At 38.2% G+C, this 24,122-nt stretch overlaps 1 protein-coding gene across 1 annotated transcript in view; it reads right to left on the reverse strand.

Moving 5' to 3' along the window:
* LOC148839797 (uncharacterized) overlaps positions 1–23,182 on the reverse strand; it is a 50,883-nt gene extending 27,701 nt beyond the window's left edge. The window contains exons 1-21 of the mRNA XM_088936204.1: positions 23,047–23,182; positions 21,993–22,138; positions 20,638–20,877; positions 19,533–19,684; positions 19,175–19,348; positions 18,231–18,435; positions 17,731–17,936; positions 17,076–17,275; positions 14,142–14,277; positions 13,712–13,849; positions 13,398–13,518; positions 12,774–12,866; positions 12,416–12,627; positions 7,903–8,065; positions 5,190–5,365; positions 4,645–4,735; positions 3,176–3,241; positions 1,973–2,085; positions 1,429–1,528; positions 815–928; positions 103–212 (exon numbers count right to left, since the gene is read on the reverse strand). Coding sequence (XP_088792330.1) covers positions 103–212; positions 815–928; positions 1,429–1,528; positions 1,973–2,085; positions 3,176–3,241; positions 4,645–4,735; positions 5,190–5,365; positions 7,903–8,065; positions 12,416–12,627; positions 12,774–12,866; positions 13,398–13,518; positions 13,712–13,849; positions 14,142–14,277; positions 17,076–17,275; positions 17,731–17,936; positions 18,231–18,435; positions 19,175–19,348; positions 19,533–19,684; positions 20,638–20,877; positions 21,993–22,138; positions 23,047–23,182 — 3,092 coding nt within the window. The remainder of the gene's footprint in view (positions 1–102; positions 213–814; positions 929–1,428; positions 1,529–1,972; positions 2,086–3,175; positions 3,242–4,644; positions 4,736–5,189; positions 5,366–7,902; positions 8,066–12,415; positions 12,628–12,773; positions 12,867–13,397; positions 13,519–13,711; positions 13,850–14,141; positions 14,278–17,075; positions 17,276–17,730; positions 17,937–18,230; positions 18,436–19,174; positions 19,349–19,532; positions 19,685–20,637; positions 20,878–21,992; positions 22,139–23,046) is intronic.
* Positions 23,183–24,122: the final 940 nt, after the last annotated feature.

Here is a 24,122-nt window from a genome sequence, read left to right on the forward strand (position 1 = left end):
TCCAGAGGTGAATAGTGTTTTCTTCTGTTTTCAGTCTGGAATTAGTCTCTACTAGTTCCTTAATACTTCTGTGTGTATTTGCAATAAAATAAAAGTGCTTACTTCATCAGCTCCACATCTAAGAGGTGATGAAGTTTGAAAACCGTGGCTTCCAGAGGAAATGAGCTGCCTGTGACAGCCATCACCTCAAGCCAGTGTCGATTACGAATGTCCTGCATAACACAAAATGGGAGGCAAAATTAATTCCTGCTTTTCAATTTTAAAAAAAACATTTCCTTCATAAATGGCATTTCCCATAGTTATACTTTTCTTCAATTATATAAATCTGTTATTAAAGATCATTTAAATAGAAATCCAGATGTTAGAGGAATGTGCTTTTTGGACATATACATCTATTAGGACATAGATTTTACATGAAATATTTGGTTCACAAAGGGGTTGCTATTACAAAACTGCTTTTATGTGTCATTGTCTCTTAATTGCTAATCTAGTGGAGAGAAAAAAAACTTATTTCAAGCAAATAACAGTTACCTCAACATCCAAATATAATTGAATATCACTGACAGATTTGTACAGTATCTCATACCTTGGCAGCAAGTTTGTGTAAAATCGGAAAGCTATCAATGTAAAACTGGATTTGTGCAGCCATTTCATGGTAGGGATCCCAGTCTTTCAGTCTGTCTTTTTCTGCCAGGCACTGAGACCAGTAGTTCATAACCTGTAAATTAAAGATATAAAATAAAATATTCTTTGCTGAATTTCCTTAGCTGAGAAATGCAGAAGGTTAGAAAACGAAATGAAATACTACTCAAACCTCTTCGTTGCTCTGCTTTAAATCTGCTTTCGCCCACAGAGTATCTCTGAAACGCTCGTTGAAGGATAGAAACTTCTGGAAAAGCTCGTACAATGTGCCCAACTCAAGCAGGTCCTGATAACAGAAACAAAAATTAAATAAAGCGCATCATTTTGGAAGACAAGTTGAGAAATAATATTTGCCTGAATTCTTCAAATACATACAAAAGGTTAAATGTGTAGTAAATTTCAAAAAGAATTTTGATTGATAATTTATCTTTTGTTTTTAGATGAAGTGGTACGCTCAGAATAGGCTGGCAAAGACATTTATATACTGTATACTAATGGCATAAGATTTGTTTTCTTTTTAACTTTTTTTTCCTAAGATGTGCTTTGCCAGGCAAAGGGGACTAAGAATGTATGGATGGAAAGACAGAATTGGATTTGCTCATCCTAGTGGATCAAATAAAAACTACATCAAGAAGGGAACAGGGGCTCTGTTAACTCTTTTATACAGAGCTTCTGAACAGAAAAGATGTTAACATATTGGAAGCATTGTGTGAGTTTAAACCAGTCTTCAATGTTGAGCTCCCATTTAAAACAAAATAGGATGATTAAATCAGGAATGTTAGTTACCTTTCCTGTTCTGTCAAGTTCAGGGAATGCTTTAGGTGTGATACTGAAAAGTCTTTGCAATGAGTTGAGGGTTTTTCTCTTTGCATCATAAACTTGAAACCTGCAGAAGTAGGAATTGGTGTATTATTCAGGATAGGTTCAAAAATAACTATTACTGCTTAATTTATTCTATCTACCCTAGCCACATCTTTTACTTTTTGACCTTTTCATCTCAATCATAAATATAAAAAGAAGCTCAAGGACAGAGAACAATGTCTGTAAATGAGGCATTAACAAATCCATAGATTTCTTCAAGTGCCTTCTTCGTCTCTACAATACTGTGCTCTGATGTAATGGAGATGTCGTATTGACATCCGTTTGGCAGAATCTCCAGATTCCAGAATTTCAGAAGAGTTATATGCAGTGTCACTTTTGTGAGCAGGGGACCAAAACCTCAAAGTCATTGAAGCACTCCACACTGAGGTCCCCTGCGTTACAGACTGTAGCGCACGGTGAGGACAGTTCTCATTTCATGCCATTTTAATCAGCCGTGCTGAAAACTCACTTTTCCTGGAAGATCTGCAGCTTTTTGACAGCCTCTTCAGGACTCAGTCTGGGGGCAGCAGGCCCCTGGGTGTCGAAGCTGTTCCTCAGCTGAATCACGTCCACCGCAAAACCCTGCAGGTATTGAAGCAAAGGTTGGCAGGCCAATTGTACCAGTTTACATGAAAAAATACTGCCAAAAAATTATGACTAGAACATAAGAACATAAACGTTACAAAAAGGAGGAGGCCCTTGGACCCATCTGGCATGTTTGACAGTTAATTCATCCAAGGGAATAAACGATAGAATCAAGTTCCACATCATGACAGAGTATCTTGTTGTATAATTCCATCACCCTTACGGTAAAGAAGGCCCTCCCGAACTTGATTTAAACAAACTTCCACGTGATTTCCACTTGTTTGGGATTAATCTTCTTGGATGACTTTGTTAACGCCTATTTCAGATCATCTTACCCTAAGTAACCACACAATCTTCTCTATTCAAGAGTGAAAAGGTTCAGTTCCTTCAGCGTGTCATTATCCTTAAGGACATTTTCATTAGCCCCAGAATCTATCTATCTGGTTAGTCTGTGGCTAAGGATCTGCGCCTGTGGCTGGAAGGTTGCTGGTTCAAATCCCGCGGCTGGCAGAGGAATCCTACTCTGTTGGGCCCCTGAGCAAGGCCCTTAACCCCAACTGCTCCAGGGGTGCTGTATAAATGGCTGACCCTGTGCTCTCCCTGTCTGTGTGTCTCATGGAGAGCAAGCTGGGGTATGCGAAAAGACAAATTCCTAATGCAAGAAATTGTATACGGCCAATAAAGTGATCTTATCTCTTATCTTAATATCCTGTCTATAATATGGCAACCAAAAGTTTTTCTAAATTAAGCCTTTCTAGTGCATTATACTGCATTTTAACATAATATCCCTTAATGTAAAGCCTACATTTTAAACTGTATATCCTAGCACTTTACTTTTTAATTGCTAATCCACATCGTCTCGAAAATGTATATTAGGTATAAATCTAAAAAACACCTACAGTAAGTCTTAATCAAAAGAGGCTTTTGTAGCGGCCTACAATGGGAGTTTGCTGAGCTCTCCCCTGCAACATATCACTTCTTCCCTTGTGTCTGGAATGGTCAGCAGTGAGTTAAGCAGCAATATTAATTATAATAAGCAATATTAATTCTAATAAAATCTGACTTTATCATTACAGTATCATCTTACCTTTACTTGCTTATCAAGTTCCTGTTCAAACATGGTTTTCTTGTCTTTTAATAAATGTCTCCTAACCTAAAGTAAGAGATTAAAACATACTTTTTATTAAGAATTTATTTGTGGAAAATACATTCTTTGCTTATTTTGGTACTGGACATGACATTTTCAGATGCAAAACCTTCAAAATGATAAATACATTGCCTTCCAAAAATATTTGCCCCTGTCCATTTTGCGGTATGACATAATTCCACACTGTACACATTTTTAAAGAAAAGACTGGTATAAATCAGAAACATGAAATATACTAAACACATTTTAGTTTTTGGTTTATCTTGACAGTTTTTGCCGACCAACATCAACATTCCAGACTGGGCTGCTCTGGATTTCACTGCTGCCTTGCAATAAAGCGAGATTTATTCTGTAGCAGTCACATCTGTCGAAGAAAGTTCTTCACTCAGGTAAGGTGTGGTCAAGCAGAGTCCTTTACTCATGCACATGGGGAGGATATCATCATACAGCCTCTCAATGATGGCAAAGGTAATGGGTTTTATACAGCAGATTCAGGGTCACCTAGCTCATTCTAAATTTCCATATTAAGGGTTGTTTTTCTCTGCAAATACTTCTTTGTAATTGACCACTTTAATCTTAAGAAACAAAATTCACCTTTTATTTGGCGAAAAGGAAGTATGTAAACAGAAGGTGTGAAATTTAGCTGAACATTCCATGGTTATACGTAGCATTAGCGTCAAGAGATCAAATAATGTGCCTGCAATTATCCTTTCATACTGTTGTTAGGTAAAAAAGGCAAAGACAAAGTGTTACTATCCTGTACACTTAAAAAAGGTAAATGCTAAATTTCTTCCTCACATCTGGCCTGCCTGACAGCTGGCAGAGACACCCTGAGGCTGGAGTGTCAGACCCTGGGCCTGGAAGTTTCTGTCTGTTCCAGATGGGAGGTGAGGGCATAGGGTGGGGGAACCAGGTGGCTCCCTGGTAGCCCCACTGCTCTGCACCCCCTTGGGGGGTCTTAAATAGAGAGCAGAGGGGTGTTCACACCAGAACACCCTCCAAACATGACATAACGCAGATTTGTAGGCAAATTCTGAATTCAGTTTGAGCCTAATGCACATGTAAGTATCTAAAGACATTAAAGTACTGCTCCCCGTATGTCTGTGTTTTAGCCTTTCAGCAGCCTCAGGCAACAATAGTATCTCTCATAAATAAATATTTTGGCTGTTTTCAGGTAGAGATAAAATATAAGCAGAAATAAATCCACACACACACATTCTGGAAATCCAATTTAAGTTTCCTTTGCCCTTAATGACCATTTTGATTTTTTTTAATGGGGAATTCTAGAAAAAAGTAAATCACTTGCCTACTGTTACATTCTATATGCTGGATAAGACCATTTGACAAAGTACGCAGGCTTTCTGGAAAGTTATTTTTAAACAATGAGCTACTGTATGTTTCTCACTTACTCTGTCTGCCAAAGCCATGAGCTCAGCCCAGTTGCTCCTGAGATTCATTACTTCCATCACTTCTTGTCTTGGGAGTCTTAGATCGAATGATCTATGGAAACAACAAACATTTCAACGATGTCAAAACTGTCAAACCCCAGCATGTGTTCGACAACACAAGCAACGAGCATGATAATCACATTTCAGTGAATTAATCTACTAATTTTCAGTTCTGAAAAATGTGCTTTGAGTTTATTTTTTGGAACATTTATTGTGTTCTCACTAGAACATTAGCTGAATCTTAAAGAGGCATATAAACTGATGTATAGGGAGACCATTCCAAACTACTGTACATAATAATGAATTCCAACAAGTGGTTTAATGAGCCATGCTAAAATTCATAATATGAAGCATATATTAGAACTGCCTTTCTAGCCTTTAAATTTATTATGTATAGCATCTTACAGTAGTTATTAGAATTCTACTCATGCCTATACAGAGATAGGAAGACTTTATTTTGTACTGCAGTGGTCCCTTAGGAGAGATACAGCATTTATTCTACACACCTCAGCTGCTGGTACGTGCTCTCGATTGGCTGGTACATGCCATCAATTTTGTTTTCCATGTCAAGAAGCTCTTCAAGGAGGCAGAGGGAAATGTTTAACTCCTCAAGAGAAATGACTTCAGCTAGCAGCTGCTGGTAACTTTCCTTCTTGTAGCGGATTACTTCATCAAGCCTTTTCTTGAAAGGAATAAACAAGCAGAATCTAACACACTGCACACTTCAGGCTGAATGTGTTATATTTATATACATTCTGGTTAATTTGTATTAGTCCATAACTGTCTTAAATTTTAAAATGTGATGTTATGTTTAAATACCTAAATGTTGTTTTCTTTTAAATATCACAAGACCTTTAAAGACCTTTACCATTTCATCATAGTTTTATTATAAAAGGCCTTATTAGAAATATTGCAAATTATAGGATATCATGTATCTCATCTTATTCATTTAGTTCCAATAAGGTGAGAGAAAGCAAAATTCTTATTGTCACCTACTAACTGTAGAATTCATCTTTGTCACAGAAAGTCTTAAAACATATGTATAGATTTTTTCTTTCATTTCTTTACCTTGACATCTTGGTGTAAAACCGATGCATATCTAACTTTCCACACTCCTGCAAAGCCCCTCAGAGCATCTTTAATGGGACTCGTGTCCAGCCAAAGACATCCGGTTTGAAATACCTGAACAACATCCGCCATTATTTCAAAATGGGCATGAAGTTCTGTGATCAAAGAAGTCATTTCAAAAACCCAGAACATAGAATGCCACTAAGACATTGTTTCACAGTCACATACTAAACTTAAAACATTCTTATACTAATCAATAACATTAAACATAACCTGCAATTTATAACAAGTTCCAGAATTTCATTATTATGAAATATGTACTTTAAAGAAGATGGAACCTGGGTAGCACAACTCAAAATAGGAATATAATATAATGTTTTCATTTTTATGTGACAAAAAAAAACTTTACCAAAGGAATGTCTATTATCTTCTGTTCAATCTTTTGCAGACGCTCCACCTCTTTAACAATAATGAACAATTCACAATTGGTTTCTGTCAGCTCACTGAATTGGCTGTTCATGTCATCCTTCCAAAGAAAATCAAATTGGCTGTACTGGAAAATGTGCTTATCCACCAGGGGTTTCAAACCTAGCAAAAGAAAAGAGCATTACTGCAGTTTTCTACCTAAACGGAGCGACCCTTGAAGTCAACTATAATATGACCTGAGTTGAACCAAAATATAACCTGAGATTATGGGCTCATTTTGACAATATATTGTGTTACAACCCCAAGTGTCTAGGGGTAAAGGGGTGTAACATTTAGGATAATTTTTGGAAGCAGGTGGGTTCTGGTGAGCGGCTAGGAATTTGAGATCCCGGACAAGCCCCCAGGCCAACAATAATGTTACAACCCCAAGTGTCTAGGGGTAAAGGGGTGTAACATTTAGGATAATTTATTGGGGGCTCATCCGGGATCTCAAATTCCTAGTCCCTCACCAGAACCCACTTGCTTCCAAAAATTAGCCTAAATGTTACACCCCTTTACCCCTAGACACTTGGGGTTGTAACATTACTGGGGGCTCGTCCGGGATAACACAAACAAACAAAAGTACAAAGAGATGAACAGAAACCAACAAAACAACAAAGCCGAAGCTATACGAAAACACACAGACACAAAGAAAAACAACAACCCCAAAAACCCAAAACCCAAAACCCAAAACCCAAAACCCAAAACCCAAAACCCAAAACCCAAAACCCAAAACCCAAAACAAAGCCAAGCAGGACCGAAGTCAAACGAAAAAACCCTTCCTTCTGAAAGCCTCCATGTTTTATACTGAATAAGATGAGTTGTGATTGGTCGAGAAGCTAATTGAAGATGATGTCATACGGAAACAGTGGGGTAATGATGGACCAATGGGGGAGGGAGAACAATCAAAGTCAGAAGTGTGGAACACAACAACAGAAACACACATGGACCACACACTGGGACGTAGTAATGGTTTTAATAAAGATGATACTTTTATTTCTTGATGTGAAAATTTCACTGTGATTTAAATGTCTAAATTTCTGATAGAGGTGGCATGGCGATGTGGTGGCTTGAACTCCTGACTCATTGCTCCGGGGTGCTGGTTTCACATCAAGCCCCAGGTTTCTGTCCACATAGTGTCTGTTCCTTTTCTCTTTATTCGTTGTGAGTTGTGTGTGGAATTCTAGTTTGCTTGATTTAATCTATGTTTAATTGGTTATTATCCCTTTCCTTGTTATTCTCTAATTCTGGACTGTTCAGGGGGAGAGTAACTGTGTGCTCCAGTTCCACCTGGTGCCCCATTATTGCAGAATACACTCTGTCTTGCCACGGCTTTTACCAGGATACTGCAGATTGGCATTGCAAAATCCAAGGAACAGTGACATTAATGTTTTTAAAACGGGAGGAGCTCAGCAAATCTAAATTCATGGGAAGAGGATTCGAAAAAGATGAAGTAAACAATCAAGCACACCAAAGCACTTTTCACTGTACAGAAATTCTAACTCTATCCCACTCCAAAACAGTGACTTAACTGTTTCCTTTATTGTTGTCACACTTTAGGTATACACTATATAAATTATAAACATTTCGCACCAGTCTGTAAATGAAGTAAAAGAAATGCTCTGTACCATTAATCGCATTACTAAGATGACCTAGGATGTGCTGAATTGTCTCCTCTCCTCTTACGTCTAAGGGCAGGGGGTCATTCTTGTCCTCCCCGAGATTCCACTTCAAAGAGTCAGTGACGTCCATCACCGCCGAAGCAGCCGCTATTAAAGCATGTTGCGCAGATTCCACTGAGGGGTCAGTTACAATTGTGGGGATGGTCAGTCTCATCCTCAGGGTGAACCTTTTCAACAGAGTTAGTGACAAACAAGGCACTGAGTGTAAAAGGCATCACTCCTGAAAAGAACAGTGCAGAACAACACTATGGGCGCACTTTAATTTGCTATAATTTAATAATTTAATTTGTTAATTTGCATTACAAAAGAAACAATTTCAGCTTCAAATACAGTACACTTAGGGTCTAAAAAGATTCAGTACTATTCACATTCCTATCTGAATGTGACAACGTGATATCTGAATGTGATATCTGAGTTTACAATATACTGTGCCACAGACGTTAATAGGGTTGATGTAGGTAGTAGGTGAAGTTAAGACGGAAATACATTAGGTTTAATTCAAATTAAAAAAATCATTTTTTATTAAGAAAAACATTCTGCTTTTGGGCTAGGTTTCAGTATGTATAAAAGAGCATATCACTCTTTTACCATCATATTACTCAGATGTAAGTTCTCTGCCCACATAAATTAAGACACCGGTTGCTCACAGCTGGAACCTTTTCCCTGAAATACCTTATAAACTAACCTCAGAGAGACTGGAAAAACTGTGTTTCTTAGGTTCTCAGTTCTGGTGGTCAGAGAGACATTTGAGCTGCTGTAGATTGGACAACCCTCTTCTTGGTGACAGAGATGCTTCTCTGCTAATCTGTCCAGGTCACAGCCAGAAACCCGAGCCAATATCAGCAAAGAATGGCAGATACAGCACAGTATAGCCTTGCAGGTCTGGTCACGGAAATATTCTATTGGAAAAGAGACATGGAAGATAAGATCACTTTATTGGCCATATACAATTTCTTGCATTAGGAATTTGTCTTTTCGCACACCCCAGCTTGCTCTCCATGAGACACACAGACACACAGACAGGGAGAGAGAAGCTTGGGGTCAGAGCGCAGGGTCCGCCATTTATACGGCGCCCCTGGAGCAGCTGGGGTTAAGGGCCTTGCTCAGGGGCCCAACGGAATAGGATTCCTCTGCCGGCTGCGGGATTTAAGCCGACAACCTTCCAGCCACAGGCGCAGATCCTTAGCCACAGAGCCACTGCTCCGCTCCGAGGGGGCAGGTTATAATAATGAGAGAATTACTGAGATAAAAGCTGTGATTTCCTAAGAACATGAAACCCGCCTCTCTCCAAGGCAATCAAATGAGTCTTCAACAAGCTGATAAAAACTAAATGCAGAGCTCATATTACTTTGGTTGAGGGAGTCAGAAATATGCAGTAAGAGTCATTGGTAGAAGACAAGTGAAGGGCTCTTCATGTTAATCCACAGCCTTTTATTTTGCATGACACTGCGTGCATGATGATTCCTGACTATATCCAAGTAAAATGGAAGTCTTTCAGAAACGTATATGAAGATTCTGGTAATAAAACAAAAGGTAAACTAATGCATACCAGAAACCGGTCTGCTGCTGTCATCGCTGTTATGATAACTAGAGGAAGATGAGGCTGTACAAGCAGTCTGGTTTCCTTTGGGCAGTGTCTGATGAGACGCAGCCTGCTTAGGGTTAGAAGTGAGATGGTTGTACTAACAAAGTTTCAAAGGTCAACATCAATATTGTTTGGTGCTTTCAATACAAAGTGTTGTTTTTGTATTTCCCTATCTTAGACCTGGATGACTAATGAAAAATGCACACACACATAGCTTGTTCCTAACCTATCAAAGTCAATAATTTATTTTACCTGGTGCTTCAGTAGAAAATCTAGGGGCATGTATCAAAACATATACAGGTAAGTCTCATAAACTCAGAAAAATGTCTCCTAGCAAGGTGGATTGATTCTTGAAAGAACTCAAGGATTAAATGTGACTTCCATGACTACACAATAATCAAATGGTGATTTCTAATGCTATTTGCCCCATATAAATAAATGACGTCAATGCAATATGAATTTTGGAGGATCTCATGATGTTTTCTCAATCATCATCCTCAAGGCAGCCCCCAAAGGCTCTGAGCTGTGCAGTGGTCTTGTGACATGGACTGTCTTTCCTGAGGAGTACGTTAATACAAGGAAAACCTGCCAGTTTTGCAAACAAGTGGCCGTAGCTGATATGGTACAGTATTACCATAGCAACTTTACACTGCAGTTTTAAATGAAGCTGCAATTTCTTTTTGAAGTGTAATATTTTATCTGTCATGTGACCCAATCCTAAAAGCATCTGTAAAATTGCTGATAGAGTACCAAAATATGTCATAGTTTTTATGAGTTGCAAGTGCCAGAGATGTCGTACAGCTGACAGGTAACCAGTCTCTGAGCTTTTGCATTCTGATGAGAGGGTTTCTTCTCTCTTTTGCTGAAGCTTCTCACCTTATTGGCCTTCAGAACAGCTCTGATGTCCGAAATGGCTGTTTGTATGGTTTTAACCTTTTCCTCCAATTCTACCTGTTTCATTTTTAGAGATGATGTTAAGATGTGTAGAAATTCTTGTGGGCTCTGAAAGATACAATTGAGAAAATGTACAAACATTGAAACATGTTTTCACTTAAAATCAGATCAATTGTGTCTGTTTGAGACACTATGTGCAACTGTATATTAATTTCTGGTTTATCAGTATTATTAATTTTACTGATATATATATATATGTATTGGATATAAATTATTGTTTTACATTTTCATTGTTTTTTACCATTTATTGTTAATATTATGTTACAAAATGTATGGATTCAGCTAGGTATTATAGGTAGAAACAAAAACCATTATGTTATAATAATTAATAATGCATTAGGCCTTAATCCGTACAGTAGGTTGAAATATGCTTAAAGTAGGGATTTCCAGTGATTCACATTTCTGAGCCTACAGAATGTATTGTGGCTTGCAGACTAACCACATAACCTATTATTATAAACCCTAGGAGTGCTACCAAATCCATTAAGCATGAAAACAATTTATTTGTATCCTCAGAAGATACCTAGAGTAATGCATTTCCTGAAGGGAAATTATTTCCTTTCAATGCTCTTTAGACATTGAAAATACAATTGAAAACAGAAATGTCAATTTCTACAAAAATGAATGCATGTAAGCTTTTTATATCTTCACCGAAAGACACGGAGCTTGGATGTTGATTTACCTTTTGCTCAAAGAGGATCTCATCAGTGTTGAAAAGCACCAGTTTCTGGATATCTGAAAGAGTTTTATCTATAACAGCTGCTTTCATTTTGGATATTTTCTCCACTACAATTTTCAACCTTAGCATAAAACAACAACACAAATAAACAAAATAAACATTTAAGCATTTGCAAATCCATCTAAGTTAACTTGTTGGAATTTATAGTAGTAATAATTCTACTATAGTTTTTTATCTAAGCAGACAACAGCAGAGTAGGCTTTTTATTAAACAAAAGTATGCAGGCTGACAATTTGAGAAACGTTTGGTATTTCAATGTGTGCATTCAAATTAGATTTTTATGGAAAACCCAAAGATGGTATCAAGAAAAGAAACCAACAATAAGGGGAAAATAAAGCAAAGGGAACATAACTTGTAATGACCAAAGAAAATTCATGTAGAATATTAAACAATGAAACAGTTCAACCTTCAAACTTAGCCAAAGTCCCTTATAGACTTAATAGACCCAAACAGACTACCTCTGTTTACATTCTGTACTCTACCTAGAGATGTCTGTGTGGACATTGTGAAGGAAAGCCTCTATGTCTATGCTGCTCCAGGTCAGAACAGACAGTCCTGGCTGCAGGTGACGACCCACACTTTCAAGCGGAAAAGCAAACTGTGTAGCAAGGCATTCTGGGATTTCCTTCTTCACACTCTGAAGCTCTTGTAGAAGATCCTGCAGATTGCTCCTATATGTCTTAAACTTCCTCTCCTGTAACAGAAAAAAATAACTTTGGTGATTTTCTCACAACAATTCCTGTTGCTAACGCATGTAAAAAGGCTCTGCATTTCAAGCACGCTCATTGTATGAGGTAATTAAGATGATCACCTGTTTCAAAGACAACATAGCAGGCAGTGGAACCTCCATCCTAAATCGAATCATCCATTTTGTTTCTTCAAAAAGTTGAATGACCCTGATAATGGTAGAACAGAATGAAGACTTCATAATTCCCACAATTAAACACCTCTTGCCTTGTGTCAGTAACTTCACCTGATAATATTTTTGCTAGTTTTTAAAAATACTGTACTGCACTTCCATTAATCTATGATTTGCCTACTCAGTTTCTGCATTATCCGACATACTATCGGTCCCATTTAGGTCGATTAATTGGGACTCCACTGTATGTAGAATATTTGATATACACAGGCTATGCAGAATTGAGTGGCTTTGACAGATACATTGTAGACTCCACTTATTGTCTTTGTCGAGTTCTTGAAAGCCTTCTGCTCTTGGTGCCATGTGACACCTCGCATTACCTTTCATCGCAGTTCACCATGAACTCCCCTGTGAGTGGATGGCGAACCAGCAGGGTAGCTTTCAGCCCAAGAAGACACCCGTCCACTTCAGATCTCCACTTCTGGTACCACAGGTGCTCAAAAGCCACCAGGGCTGCAGCGATCCTGTTGTACAGCTGGACAGCCTGGGAGTAGCTGTATGAGGAAGCAACGACTCTGACCCCCTTGAAGACCTGTCACAATAATAAAGAACGCTAACGAGCTTTTCACTTCAACGCTTCTTCTCAAGGCGTTCGTGATATTTTAAGTCACACGTAGAAATCAAGTCCAGAAAGGTAAATCAGTATTAAAGGATGACAAAATGCTGTCCGAAACGTACTTTCATAGGTCCGTCTATCCTGGAGAGAAGTTGCCTGGACCAATAAATTGCACCTGAGGCTGGGGGCATGTTTTTAGGTAAGACAGGGTCATCCTGAGGGGCAAAAAGACAATAAGAATTCAATTCACAAACAAATCAAGGGAATGCTGATTATGCATACTCATAAACTAAATGCTGTGCTTCGAAGAAGTGTGATGACAATATAAAATTCACCTTTTCACCATAGCCATGTATTTGGAAGAACATTATACCAATTCCTAATGTTTTATTTATAGCCTTGCCACCTATGGGAGCATACTTTTAAAAGCATGGGCCGTAATTTAGTACTTTTAGACTCACAGTATATTTAAGGGCAGGGCCTATAATTAGGCAGTGATCTTAGGGTGTTTAAAGACAAGAACTATAGGACCTACAGTACCAACTAATGGTTGAGTAAATGACACCCCCTTCATCAAACCATCAGTAGAAACAGGTGATGACCGGTACGACCATTACGGTAATGACACAATAGAAGATTTTACATTGAAAACCTAAAAAACATCAACTAAAAAACAGAGAAATAAATAATACATTTTCAGCACATACTGTATAATCAAGAACAACATGTCCTGTTACTAAACTCACCTTGTATTTTTCATAAATCTCCTGTACTTCTTTAATTTCTTCATAAAACCAATCTAAGGCTTCAACATAGCATTCATTGATCATGGGCTGAATACCCTGGCGCTGGCTGACCACTGAGAATCTGTAAGCAGCAATGCAAAGAATATTACAGAAGTGAATAAAACTTGATTAAAGGATTTCATAGCATATGTTCAGTCCATGAGAGCAATACTGTATGCTCCAGCAATTGATGATATTCTCTTAGGAAAAGACATTCACAATAAACACTTCACAATAAACATGTCTTTTTTCTGCCCAGAATGAGTAATGGTTACCTGTGTAGAATAGAGAGAGCCTCCCTGGTGTTCAGCTTCCTCAGAAAGAGAGCCTGTATGTAGACTGAGATATAGCTCTCCAGCTGCTGGTTCATCACCAGAAAGTTCGAGTAAGCTTCTTCAAATTGGTCTGTGTCTCTGAGGAGATAAAGAAAACAAAAACCACGTCTGCCTAAAGGATTTGTTGGAGCTGTGACCCTTGGGTGGCATAAACAGGTAGAATGCCTTAGAAATGTAAGAACATGATTCAGATACACATACAGTACTGTACCACTCAATGTGTACCTGTACAATTCATTCAGTTACAAAATTAAACATTTTAATGTGATTATATTAACTGCATGAGCTCATTAATAAGACAAATATAGTTTTATTTATAATATTTCATTACAAACAGGACCATGGAAGATATTAAAATGTAAGTTCCTACTTCTTCTCTACATCCAAGAGGACGCCCGTGCTGACTACAGACGCCATGGTGTCGATCATGTTGTTCACACAGTCACCAATGACAGCTGACAGCGAGGCCCCCTCCTCGTCCAGATCTTCCCAGTTGTACAGGTTTCCTAAGACCACCGACATGACATGCAGTACAATGTACAATATAATAAAATGAAATAACTCAGAATCATTATTTTCACATATAAAAATGATCATATGGCATTTTAAACAGTGAAGATGGCTTTACAGTTAAAAAATCAGACTGTCCACATGTGAACACCTTAGTGTTCTAGCTAGCACCACTCATTTAACACCTTGTGAGAAGCAGTTAAAAACTTGCAATCCTAGCCGAAACAAGCACTGCCTGCCTTCAAAGTCCCAAATGATTCTCTCTTATACAGTTACTTTTCTCAAAACAGTCTTAACCCTGGCTCGAGAGATGGTCTTTTCACGGCTTACGAAGCATGTGTTTTTCCTCATTAGTCAGCCCATCTCCATTCTCTTCTTCTCCCTCCTGACATGTCGGCTGAAGAGGCTCTGAACTGCCTTCGTCCTGGAGGGTTTTCAAGGACTGGAGTTCAGAGTGAGCCGAGGGCAGTCCACCACTCTAGCAGAGAAAAGATCACACTTATTCTTGCAGTTCGTTAGTGAAAAGTAGAAGGACAGACTTCAAGTATAGTTATAAGTACCTGAGCTTCATCTTCTTCAATAAGTGTTTGAAGATGGTAGGGTTCTGTGCCATGGGGTATGGTGTCGGTCTTCAGTGTTTCTACAGCCGAAACAAAGATCCATAGAAAACCAAAAATTGCATATAAACAGTCATTTTGATATTGCTTTCTTCCCGTTGTGGTATGTGGTATTTATTATGTATTAAAGGATAGTTCATGATAACTTGAAAGATATTCTACTAAAAGAAAACTTCATATTGCAGCTGTTATCGATTATTCTTTAACTGATTATCCAATCTAAAGGCAACATCAAACCAGCAAGAGCCACCCTGAGGAAACACATATTTGTGCACACATTTGTGTCTGCTGGGAACACAATAGGTCTGTGTGTACTGCAGAAAACACACAATTATCCTGGACTACTCTGGGAGACACACTATTGGGGGAATAAGTGAACTGTGAACATTTTGAGTGAAAAGCTACAGTTACACAGAAGAAGAAGTAAGTGCACAGTAAATACAGTATGTATAAGCAAAAAGACACCTAATAATAATACAGACACACAAAGCTCATTGATTTACTTATACTGTAGGTGTACCGAAGCTCTTACCGAGATACTCTTCTTTTGTTTGTGGGTCATCTGTCTGGTCATGAGTGCTCTCTCCATCAGTGTTGTCATTTATAAAGAGGTCTTCACGGCTTGGTTTCTGTAGCCCTTCAGTGTGCTCTGATAGCTCTTTATACTGGAGCAAAAACACACCCAAATCAATACATCTACACTCAGAATAAATTATATATAAAATACTAACAAAAAAGTTAATTGAATTTTAGATCTGAGACCTAGGAAAGCCTTCAGAAGCAAAAATGTTCTCACTCTAAGGCTATAATTTTTGAAGCTGATAACATAATTTTTTAAAATTTAATCAGCCTTATTCTGGATAAGAAAAGGGAAAACTTGTTTAAAATGAAATAATAAAGCATTATCAAGGAAACAAAAAAAACTATTTTTCTATTATACAAAGATAGCATTTATATTTAATATAAAGAAAAAATCAGGAACATTTTGGGATTTAAAAGATATGAGGTTTGTCATTTGAAATAAAAGGTGGAAAGCAGTCGCGATTAAATGCAAATGAGAAAGCCCACCTGCTGAAGAGTGAGAATTACATTCGCAAACTGCCTCAGTTTACAGCAGAGGGTATCCATGTTGTGCATAATGGTCTCTTCATCTGTGAGCGATATCCCTGTCCCTTGGCAATCATGGCTGTGATCTAGGAAACAGGATTGGGACTCTTGAGTTGCACTGTTCCTCTTTCTTGTCAATGGCAGACAATAACTCACATTATTAGAACAAATGTTCTTTCTGACGTACTCTGCAGTAGAAAACACGTAAGACCCGCTGTAATAAAAAATGTAAGAAATAACCATCTATCCATTTTCTCCCCCCTGTATCTAGTACAGGGTCATGGGAGGGCTGGAGCCTATCTCGGGCAAAGAAATGGGTGCAAGATAGCATACACACTGGACAGGACGCCAGTCCATCATAGGGTGGACACAGCACAGACAAAAATGCTCACACACACTCCCACCAGGACCAGTATTTACCAGTACCCAACTAACTTACCGTCACGGTTCTCAGTAATTCAACCTTGGCCCCTTTTAGAAGACGTTCGTCTCGGTCAGCTATCTAACCACTCAGCGCCCCAGCTCACCACCACACCTTCACTCTCTGATTACTTCAGTGCGGCGAGCGTTTGCATCATTGCTCAGTATCTGGGTTCCACCCGGCATTGAGCTCTACTCTCTCTTTTGTCAGCGCGTCTTCCTGGTTCGTGTACTTTTGGGTTTTTGGACCTTGTTTTTGGGAAATGACTACGATTCTCGGTTTACGGCTTCGGCAGCTTTTTCTGGGACTTATAAGCTCTGGCATACAACTCTCTCTCTCTCTTGAACTCTGCATAGGATCCACCCCGTGTTTCCTCTGACCCGTAACACTTACCAGTATGTCTTAGCCCTAACATACCATTAGGGCTGTGGGAGGATACTGGAGCAAGAAACCACCAAGACAGGTTAATTGAAGAAATTATAAAAAATCATTTATGGATGCAACAAAATGGAACACAGATTAGAAAACAGAATAAGGTTCGCATACCATTCTTTTATCTTAAGCAGCAACAACTTAACAGGAGTTCTCCCTGTGGAAGCTGAAGTTTCTACTGCTGTATATTGGAGCAACAAACAGAGCCTGAGCTCACCATAACTGGATGTCACGGAGGCCTTGCGAACGCTGGATTTTGGAGCTCGGCCCACCGAGTAGGAGGTCAGTTTTCCCTGCATGGTTGACAGGGAGCTTGAAGAGGAAAACCGATGCATCCCATGAGCACCTCCCAGAGCATCTCGCAACTGACGCACTGCATCCAAGAAGAAGGCCTGTAGGGTCAGGCAAGCCTGAATCCTAAAGGGGAACATGAGCAAAATTATTCACACCTGCTTCCACTCCTTTCAGGTATGCATATTTATTTATTATTAGCTAGGGACTACACACACTAACAAGAAAAATTATAAACATCTTACAGCTTGAGTTTGTAGCCCCAGCAGCAATGAAATACAGACCAGCGGACATAAACTAGAACTACATCCTCCTATCTTTATTGTGAGGCTACCTTAGCAAACTAACACTCGTCAACACCAACAATACACCAAAAGCAGATATCAATGATGATATAAATGATGTGTGACTCTTAATTCCTTCTAGTTGCTGTACAGGGATTCTTTTCAAAAGTACCACACCCATCCAAAATGCAGATCCCCAAATTAGAAAATACATATGCAGTGGATGTAATAATTAAATATGTGTTTGGCCATTTTTTGGCAGTTGCAACATTTACAGAAGGGCATGTTTATCTCCACCTTTCGTAAAGAGTGTGTGTTTGCATCGACAGCTGTGGCTTCTTCTCTTTCCCCTTGTTCTTGTGAGGAAACCCAGGCTGCAGAGGACTTGCGCTTCCTTTCTCCATTTCTTCCTTTACTCTGTGCCAGAGTCTGTCGTCAGTCTCCTCTTTCACCATATCAGCCTTCAGGAACTCTCTGCAAGCCACTGTCAATTGGTTACACACCTACAAAAAAAACCCAACATAATGTGTACTGGGAACACAATAGGTCTTGCTTTGAAATACTTTAAGAAACCAGGAAAGACACTTTCTTGGATAACAGCTTGATCCCTGTTGTCCAGAGTTCATTGGCTCTGGTCTGGACTTTTTCCTTAGCTGGGATTTCCAAAAAAGCATCTCAGCTCTTTAAGATGTTTAAAAACAAAAATTGAAACTATGTGCTATAAAACTATATAAGTTTTATATTTGGTGGCAGATCTCATGCTGGAGCACGGCCCTAATCATTATAGAGAGAGAAACCTTTGTGAGGAGGATGCCCAAGTATCCGTTTCGAGCGAAGGAGCGGGAAATGGCGTCCATCTGTTTAATCCCAACAATCATTCCAGGCAGGACAGAGTCCATTAGATTGACCGGGTTTTTCTCACGGGCCAAGGCATCAAAATGGCGCTGCAGGGCTTCAAGGTACTTCACTTTGCTCTTTGTATCATTGGTAACATCTGTAATGCTGATGAAAATCAAAGAAAAATAATGCAAACGTAAAATATCGCCTGAGGGATATGTACAGAAAGACTTGTATTTATTTCAACTGAGACAGAAAGGGTTTGAGTTATTCCCATGCACAGATTAATTTAAAAGTAATACATTTTTAGCATACACAACACATGGTATTTATACAGTATGTGTGTTTAGAGCACTACAGAACATACATCCACTGTGAGATAGTCATTTCACTGCCTCCTATTTAACTCCAACTGTCTGCTCATGGCTTTCCGTTTAATCTCAAACTACTTCCAGTGGGGTCAATTGAGCTACTCTTTTTATAAATAAATCACAATATTTCAACACAATACTACCAACATTCAAAGGTGACATGATCTGAATAATGGTATCCAAGTGTGAAAGACTGTAATTGACCACGAATTAGCCCTCTGGCCAGCATGTGGCCGACCATTATTAGCCTTTATAAAGCAATATACTACGTTTGTTCATTCTGTTCACGAAGCATTGCAGTCATTTGTTGTTAGAAAAAAAACATCATAAACTCAGGGGCCTTTTTCAGTGACAGTTACTATGTATTTTGCAAACATCTATTAGTCACAGCACAGACCACCTTACAATCACCGCAGTTTTACACACTACAGAACAAATCTCTTGAACAAAGCTGTGCTCATGTTTGTAAACAGCAGTAGAAATTGGAGTAATCCATTCTAGCGCCACACTGCATCATGAGTTCTCAGTGCTACCTTATGTCTACAGCTTTCCATTTTTTCAGCAGGCGAGATTTGGTGGAAATAAGAAGTCCAATGACTGTTTTACTCTCCTTCCCCCTAAGCTGCTCTGTGATTGACTCCAGGGTTCGCTGTCTCCTCCTCCATCGCTCAAGCTCAGTGAATGGGCTGGTGTTGATATCGAGGACCCTACAGCAAGCAACATACCATTCATTTATTGTACACATTTCACAGCAGCATCCTTGTTATTTGCCATTTTAATCATTTCAGCCAACTTTGTATGCCAGAGGCGTTTTACAAATATGATATATGTTATGATATTTACATAGTATCAAGCATCCCACTGAAACCTTCCAAAACTTTATTTAATCACCTGTCATCTCCTCCTTCATGCAGGATGTGCTCGATTATTTTCATCCACTCAGAGACAAGAGCCTCATGCTCACCAATCACGTCAGAATCGAAAGCCGCTGATCTCTTTTGTGTGACATCAGGGCTCACTAACTTGGTTGGTTTCTTCAGTATCTAAAGAAGAGCAAAACAGGTTTGATTCTGTTTCCATGGAGAATACTGGGGATGATTTAGCAGGGCCGCCTTCTTTGTGGAATATTTTACAGTATTTTCCACCCTTGTTCCTTTGTAATACAGGTGCTAAAGTTTTTTCACACCAGACATGTTGCCAAGATGAACTGGTATTCCTAAAATGCCCCTATGCTTGTGCATGTATTCATTTGCCCTCCAATGGACTCATGTCCAGGATGTTGTCCTGCCTTGAGTCATCTGTTTCCAGAATATGCTAGATTGCAGTGACTTTTACCAGAAATAAACAGATTTTTGACAGTGGATGAATTAGAAATATAAATTCAATGGAAGGTGGTGTAACTACACAAAAGAGGTTTTACAAGTTTTAAAATGAAATTAATTTAATTCTGTATTTTTAATTATATTTGTTAAGATACTGTATTACTATAAGCCATAAACACTTTTTTTTCCTAAATATTACTGTATACAATCATCTTGTTCAGTTTTTAGCAATGGATTATGAATGAAACAACTCCTCCTAATAGAAAGGAGTGACTGGGAAAAGTGAGCTTTTCCAGACAATAACAGGGATTGCTTTTCCTCTTCTGTGTAAAACAGTTGAGCTTTTTGGCATAATCAAACTATTTTCAAGAGCATAATAATAACAAACTGGTAGATATCACATCATCCCTCGGTTTCCAGAAGCTCTAAAAATACCTGTAGCATACAAAAGGTGGCAGAAAACAGTAAGAAAAAGGCTAACATATCTCAAATTGAAGCCCAATGTGTACACTCCGGTGTGAAAGTCAAAAGCGGACCTTTTAAGACCTTCACATCAGGAGGTGTTGATCACACGTCTCGCTTGAGACACTCTACAGAGGGAGATGTGGACGATGGCAGTGAAAGGGGGCATTGGGCTCGTCCTTCCTGTGGAGACCTTGCAACCTCAGCTTTACCTGCTGCCTCTCCAGGCTGACGGCTCCAGTAGAGTCCTGCAGGGAAACCGCGTATCTGTCCAGCTCGGCCAGAAACTGAGTGACGTGTTCAGGAGGACAGCTGCCCCAGTGCTTCTGAACTCGCAGCAGAGGAGTGAACACCTCAGACAGCTGGGACCTCAGACTCCCAACAAGGCTGTCCCTCATCTGGCCGCAGAAAATGTCTCTGGCCATGTGAACAGGATCCACATCTCTGTCAGTCTGGGTTTGAAAGGGACATTTTAGTGATCTTTCCATCTGTCATTGAATTTGTGTTGTGTTGTGAGTCAACCTATTCTCGTGAATGAGCTCCCATTGCCTTTTCGTAGCTAGGATATATTAGTAAGGGCTTTTGCTCATGAGACAATAAGTCCTGCATTAACAAACAAATCAGAGGGTTTTCAGGTGGAGTTTTCAGGGTGCTTTTTAAATCATGTTTATTCATAAATAAAGAGTATTGTATTAATGAAGGCGGCAGTAGCATCTAAGTATGAAAAATATGTTTTTCTTGTTGAACTGATACACTATATTGATACTGTAGTAACACAAAATACATTTCTGTGAGTTTTTTCTTAGTGCAAAACTTATTTTGTCTTATAATTTTATAACTTCAGTTCCAGAACCAAGTAAAGTGCCCCTGTTTTTAACTTAACTAGTATTTGATCAAACCTTTTGAAAGGAGACGATCTCAGGACCCTACGGATGTTTTGCTGCAAGGAATTCAACTGACCTTCGTTGTCTTTGTAAGGCACGATGCCATGTGAGATCTATCTTTAGACTGTTCAAGTAACTACCATGCATGAACACAGATAAATAACATTATCACTACTTCAGCTCACTCAAATACCTGATAAGTAAGCATTGGGCCTGAAAGCAAAAAGTCTTTTGCTTATTGTATGATGAATATAAATATGTGTAACCAAACGCATTATTACTCTGTGCCTATGTAATTAGTGTAAGATGTCTTACACTTAAACTCTTGAAAATGTCTTCCACAATTAGACCTTATACCATACAATATACTGTACAACTAGAGTAAGGCCTAATCATTCTTAATTCCTTATATTTCAAAGGCTAACACAACATGAGTTTCTTCATCTGATGCTCTTTTAAATATTACATAATTATATTTAAGATCAAATATTCAACATAAACATATATACTGTACATGAAACGTATTCACAGTATTTTCTTCTTTGAATTATGTGTTATTTAAGGAAACTAAATGTGGTACCTTATTTTATGTCCAGTAAGAAAAACCACTGTGCATTTACTAAAGTACTAAGTAAAGATATTTACTTTATATTGGTTTACGTGAAACAAAAACAAAACCTTGCCTTATGTCGGAGGAAGTACAAAACGAGAGTGTGCTTAAGATCAATGGCATTTTCCAGGTTTTCTCCAATTTTTACGTCACACAACTGTAATCTTCCCTCTTGGCTGTTGAGATCTATGTAGAAAAACAGCTTGGAGAGCCCTTCGCCTGCATAAAACAGGATACAGATGGATGTTAACTTTGGAATATTACATTATCCATTCTGTAGCAGAAAAAAATCGACATCTTTCCGAAGCTCAGAGAGCAGTGATTCATTATCTTACATTTAAAATGCTATTTCATGAATTACTGTGCAATACATGTACAAACTCTTTATTAGCTTATACTTTATCTTGTAATAGGAAAACTGTAGGTACTGTATAACTGTAATCTGGTTATGTTCAATGAAAAAGTAACATACCCACAGATACAAAACTCCCTAGAATATTACACAATGATATTTGCCAGTTTTTCTATTTATATTTATTTTAATCTGCGCATTTTAGCTTCAATAACACAATGTAATAATTTAAAATGTAAGTTATTCCTTCTGTTTTCTGCTTCCAGTTAATGTTAGTTTTTCCTGAAAGATTATATATATGTACACATTAAACATAAAAGTACAAACAAGTACAGAGACATTAATAATTAAGTCAGTTGACACCTATCCAAATAAATATAATTTATGCTTAGTAAGTATACTAATTTTAAAGCTGTATGTTTCACCAGATCAACTTAAACAAAGGACTTTGTTTAGAAATACGGTATCGTGCTTGGAACTTGAACCCAGTTTTAGATCTAGTACTCACTACTATTCAGCCCACTGCTCCCTGCCCCCTGTTGCAGATGGCTGAATATCTAGAATCTCACATCTCCAGATCTGACTGTCATTGGCAATAGTTTGCTTTAAATCTGTATGAACCTTTTCACTATTACCTGTTCCTAAAAAACAGTTCTTTTTATTTGTTGCTTATGTTTAAATCAACCATGATTATTAAGTCAAAAATGTCATTAATTTCTTCAGGTCTCCTTGTCACTGGATATATTTGTTTCCCAGCTGACCTCCTTTGACTTACCTGTTAGGAAAGCATTGACCAGTTCCAGATTATCAGGCTTCAGGAAGAACTCCTCCAGGTGTGTAGTGTTGTCTTTTTCCTCAATCTGGAACGTTTCCTGCAACTTAGTTGCAATCCACCAGTGTCGCTCATCCATTTCTTGTAAGCATTTACCTAGATTGTGTTACAGCTGAACAAGAAATTTTCATTTTCCCCTGACTAGCCAAGTCAGAGAACTTCTTCAGAACAACTGCTGTTGTCAAGGCCACAGTAAACAACAGCTTATCAATGCCTGCTGTGCTGATACATACAAAACTGGTTTTTCTGCAGTTCACACACTGACTTGGACAGTTTTCTCAATGTGATGATGATAATATGTCCTTATAAGGTGGAAAGTGTCTTTTTCACAGATTCTGTGAAATAAAAAAGTATGCCCTATACTCAGTAATAAAGAGTTCCTAATTCAGAATTTCATACATTTAAGTTAAGGTAGATCATAACATTTTTATTTACTGTTTTATTGTTTTATTAAGTAATTACTGATTAAATAAATGTTTTCTAAATAAAATCTAGGTATCAAAAAGTGTATGTACAGGTATATGTTTAGAATATGAAAACATATCCCAGAATTCAAAACATGTGGGAAGAAAAACCTGATATTTTGAAATAACCTACAATGATATATACTGTATACAGAAGAGAAAAATAGAGAGAAATAAAAAATAAGAAATTCAACACATAGACTGGCTTTACTGTACAGTATGTTTCTAGTGTTCACCAAAGTAATCTGTCAGAAGATAGTGTTGCCAAAGCTTTGTGAATTCAAACTGACCCAGCTGTCATGAATGAAAACGCTGACATGGTAACTAAGCACTTGGTTACTAAGCACAACAACCATGCAACAGGAAGCCTGCTTTCTTGCCAACGCCTACAGGGCACACTGTGCTGCCTGTGGTGTAATAAATTGATACTGCACTCCATGAGTGACAAAAGACTCTTAGATATAACAGAATGTTAAGTTTATTTATTACAGCAATCTATATAGCAGAAAATGAATATATTTAGACATAAATAAACTAAAATAAATTGGTAAATAA

This window comes from Atractosteus spatula, chromosome 2, assembly GCF_055471065.1.
Source record: "Atractosteus spatula isolate fAtrSpa1 chromosome 2, fAtrSpa1.hap1, whole genome shotgun sequence".
Taxonomy (NCBI): Eukaryota; Metazoa; Chordata; class Actinopteri; order Semionotiformes; family Lepisosteidae; genus Atractosteus; species Atractosteus spatula.